Source organism: Alligator sinensis, unplaced genomic scaffold, assembly GCF_000455745.1.
Source record: "Alligator sinensis unplaced genomic scaffold, ASM45574v1 scaffold390_1, whole genome shotgun sequence".
NCBI classification, from domain to species: domain Eukaryota; kingdom Metazoa; phylum Chordata; order Crocodylia; family Alligatoridae; genus Alligator; species Alligator sinensis.
Window position 1 is genome coordinate 511,837 of NW_005842890.1, and position 4,476 is coordinate 516,312.

General features: G+C 49.4%; 1 protein-coding gene across 1 annotated transcript in view; it reads left to right on the forward strand.

Annotated features, from left to right (window-relative positions):
• CUL9 (cullin 9) overlaps positions 1-4,476 on the forward strand; it is an 85,329-nt gene that overhangs the window by 54,100 nt on the left and 26,753 nt on the right. The window contains 4 exon segments of the mRNA XM_025192092.1: positions 1-222; positions 567-707; positions 2,200-2,364; positions 2,452-2,615. The exon segment at positions 1-222 is cut by the window's left edge and continues 33 nt beyond it. Of these exon segments, the coding sequence (XP_025047877.1) occupies positions 1-222; positions 567-707; positions 2,200-2,364; positions 2,452-2,615 (692 nt within the window).

Genomic DNA, 4,476 nt, shown 5'->3' on the forward strand with positions numbered 1-4,476 from the left:
GCAGATAGAGCCCAACATCTGCTTATACACTGCAAGTGGAATGTGGATCTGCTGATCCAGCGCTACACTGAGGACCCTGAGTTGCTGCTCATTTCTTCAGGGCTGCAAGTGCGGAGCCCCCAACAGCCCCCAAGCCCTGTCACCCTTTGTCCAGTGTGTGTGAACCAACTCTGCCCTGATGACAGCATTCCTACTCTCTGCTGCATGCACTACTGCTGTAAGGTGAGGGGCCTCAGGATTGACAAACTTGTGTAGCCATGACGAGAGGACTCAGTCCCAGGATGAGTGGAAGCTTTCTTCCCCAAACAGCTGGCATGAGAAGATCTCACTTCTCATTTTTCTCCAGCTTGTGGGATCCATTCATTCCCTCCTTTCAGCTATCTAGTGATGGTCTTGCAGCTCAAACAGCAAGATAAATTCCTGATGTGTTCCCGAGTGGGGAGCTGGCTACTTCTTCTAGCCATAGGAATGGGCTCCAGAGGAGGGCATCTTGTCTTGGGAGCAGGCTTGGGGTTGCTGCTGTGATCATGGTCTGGATCTGATTTTGTGTCTGTCTGCCCGCCCAGTCCTGCTGGAATGAATATTTGACAACCCGGATTGAACAGAATCTGGTTCTGAACTGCACCTGTCCCATCTCCAACTGTCCTGCACAGCCCACCACAGACTTTATCTGCTCCATCATCTCTTCAAAGGAGGTCATTGCCAAGGTAGGTGAGGTTCTTGCCAGGCTATGCCTAGCTTTCTGCCATTTGTTTGGGTGGGGGCGGGTGGAGGTGGATACTCCTCATTTCTAATCCATCACCTGTATTCCTCCCCAGTTTGAAGACCAGTAGGGTTCAGAGTTAGTGGCAGGCAGCTCATGAGAAGCCTCCTGTATTTGAATGAATGAGAATTTCCTCTCTTGTGCTAATTGACTGATCTCTCCTATGGTTCCTATCTACTTACTCTATGCTGTGCAGCTTAGCCTTGCCACAAGTACCCTCCATGTCCCCTCACCTTCCCATCTGCCGCCATTTTTCTGTTCTCCAAATACATTTCCCACTCCTTTTGAGTCTGTCTGTTTAGATTTTCATCTCACTATAAAATCAACCCAGCAAGCAGAATGGTGGCACTAATCAGCTGTTTGCAGCCATAATTTAGTTTGTGCTTCTTGTGTTGTAGCACTTATCCTATCATGATTCTGTCTGGTCTAATTAGATAGTAAACTCCCTGAAGGGCTCTTTCTTGTTGCGGGGTTTTATTATCTACAGCACCTTGGCTGGGATCAGTAGGCACTACTATGATACAGTAATAATGATAATTGTTACCTTGCACTTGATGGAGAGCAGTTTCCTGTATCTTAGGGCTCTAGTGTTGGAATATAAAGTTTTCAGCATATGAGATAATGTAAATACTTAGGAAGAACAAGGTTGGTGAGAACAGTGTTAGGATAGAAGCTATGTTGGTAGATGGAATTGAAGAGAGAAGAAGTATCTCCTGATGATGACTGCTTTTAGGTCACCAAGAGTCACATTGCTCGGTCATATAAACATGGCTTTGGAGGAGAAATTTGCAGCATACCCTGTGCAGGGAGTAAAAGATGCCCATAGGTCTGTGAAGCCAGAACCACTTCAGCAATGGAGTCCATACTTGACTTAGCCACAGCTGCCCTTTCCTCTTCAAATAATTTTTGGGAAAGGGCTTCAAGCCTGTTTAATGCTCCTTGTGTTTGTAAATACTGTGAAACTTCTCGGGGTCAAGTCATTTGCTCTTTTTGTTTATCACCGTGTGTGTGCGTGCGCGTGCACGCGTGTGTTTGGTATGACCTCTATTCTAGAGAAGTACAGGGAGAACTAAGGTGATATAGGTGTAGAAGCTGCCCAGCCTACATTTCTGGGGCCCTAGCCACAGGATTGGTTGGGCTTTCTTGTATTACAGTACCATCTAGAACTCCCAGCCAAAAGCAGCTCCTCTCTCTGCTGACACTGCATAGTCAAAAATGCCCAAAGAGTTTACAACACCTAAAAAAAGACCAGGCAAAGTGTAGCAGAGAGGGGATTGTTGCTTCCTTCTACAGGTGGCATGGAGGGGAGTGAGGCATGGGAAATGGCTTGCCAAAGTCACACAGTAAGTCAGTAGCAGGAGCAGAACTGAACTCAAAACTCCTGTGTTACAATCCAGCGATATTGTGACTAATAATTTTTGTTTCTCTTTCTGCAGTATGAAAAAGCTATTCTCCGAGGCTATGTTGAGTGCTGCTTCAACCTCACCTGGTGCACTAACCCTCAGGGCTGTGATCAGATCCTTTGTAAGGAGGGACTCAGCTGTGGAGAGGCCTGTTCCAAGTGCTCCTGGATATCCTGCTTCAATTGCAATTTCCCAGAGGTAAGGTTTTCCTCAGGAGCTGGGCTGTCCTCATGTAATCTCAAACCTTCTTGCCTTTCTGTAATGTTCACGCTATGTCCCTCACAGGCTCATTACCCTGCTAGCTGCAGTCATATGTCCCAGTGGATGGATGATGGCGGGTACTATGAAGGAATGACTGTTGAAGCACAAAGCAAACACTTGGCCAAACTTATCTCCAAGCGCTGCCCGAGTTGCCAGGCACAGATAGAAAAGAATGAGGGCTGTCTACAGTGAGTACCTTCCTGTGTTTTGGGGCTGAAGCAGGAAGAAATGGGGGAATGCAGACAAGTTTCTGGTACTTGTAGGACACCCATGTGTCTATTCTTATAATTATGGCTTGGCTTAAAGCAGGGGTGTCAAACATACAATCCGCTAGCTAGATCCAGTCTATGGGGCCATATCATCTGGCCGGTGGATCATTGGACCAGCTCTATTCCTGTGCACAGGGAGTCGGTTTGCGGTGCCACTTGCAGCTAGTGCCTGGTAGCCCCTGTGGCATGTGTAGTGCCAGATCCAGTCTGTGTGCCATAGTCAGTGCGTGTCCTATGCTAGTCACAGGTGTACAGCAAATCCTGGGGCCAGTGCACACTGCAGGGCCAGTCGGTGGGGCTGTGCATGGAGTGTGCGCCCCATGCTGGCCCCCTGTGCTGTGTGCAGCACACGCATGTGGTCCACTTGTGTGCTGGACTGACAAGCCCCAAGGCTCACCATGCGCATGCCAGCTGCTGGTGCTGGCATGGGGCATATGCTGCCTGCAGTGTACAAGCTGGACTGGGCACTGCACATAGCACAGGGGCCTGGAGCATGGACTGCATGCAGTACCCCAAACTGACTCCCTGTGTTGCCTGCAGCACTGGGTCTAGCTCATATGCCATAGGCACGCAGGCTGACTCATGTAGCATGTGGGTAGGACCCAGTGTTGTGGGCCTTCTGCAGGGGGTTGGTTCCCGTCTGGCCCAAAGATGAGTTTGACAAGCCTGGCTTAAAGGCTTTTGTGCTCTTGCTTTCTTCATGTCAGACTTCTAGGTTGCTTTTCTTGCAAGTTCTGGTCAACACTTTTATTTTATTGATTAACTCTGTAAAAGTAGTGACACCAGCAAAAAAAAAAAAAGTTCTTTTGTGAGTGTACCTTATCTGGTTTGGAGAGCTGATGTAAAGCTGTGCCTTCACTGGAAGGGCTTGCTGGTATATTTATGCTAGCAGATCCTTTCTTTTGTAGATGTGGCAAAAAACTATCAATTGTAGTCTATTATGACTTCTTTTTTTGACCATGAGTTGTGAGGGTCACTGATGCAGAAGTAAATCAACCTACACATCTGGGAAAATGTGTGTATTTGGTTGATGGGAGGAACAAAAGTTTCCACACATCACAAGTTCATAATGTGCAAAATTAATAGCTGACAACAGAGGTACCATAAAACCTCTGTGGATATGAATTTGGTGCCTAAATAGGAATAATACAGGGAGTCCTCAGACTTGCAGCACAATTGGTTCTTGAAAAGTGTGTCTTAAGTCGAAACGTAGGTTGGAACCAATTTTCCCATAGGAACAATATTATAAAAGGGGGATTGGTTCCTTTATGATGTTCAACCCAGCTGCCTCCAGCTGGTAAGTCTCTTCTGGTGAGGGGGTAGGGGAAGGGAAGGGATGTGGGGGGACAGATCAGTGCCTCCACAGTGAGGGAAGGATTGGGGCTGGGGTGGCGGGGGTGTGGGCAGGGGGTGGATAAGCTTCTGTTGCTGCGTGCTGTTGCCAGTCTGGGAGGGCATGGGGCATATGCTCCCAGATCTGTGTGGGGCAGGCAGGGCTGTGCTGGGCTGTGCTCTGGGCAGGCAGCAGAAGGTGCTGGGAATGGGAGCTATGCCCTCCTGCCACTCGCCCAGCTGGGATGGAGGCGGAGCTGCTGCGCTGCCTCCGGACAAGAGGCATGCAGCAGTAGGAGCCACCCTGGCCTTCCCGTGCCTCCTGGCTGAGCAGCAGCTGCGTCCTGCCTCCACCCCTGGTCCTGCCTCGCCCCGGCTAGGCAAGTGGTAGCAGGGCAGGGGGGAGGCGTGTGCCCCCAGATTGGGGTGGGGCAGGTGGTGGATGGGG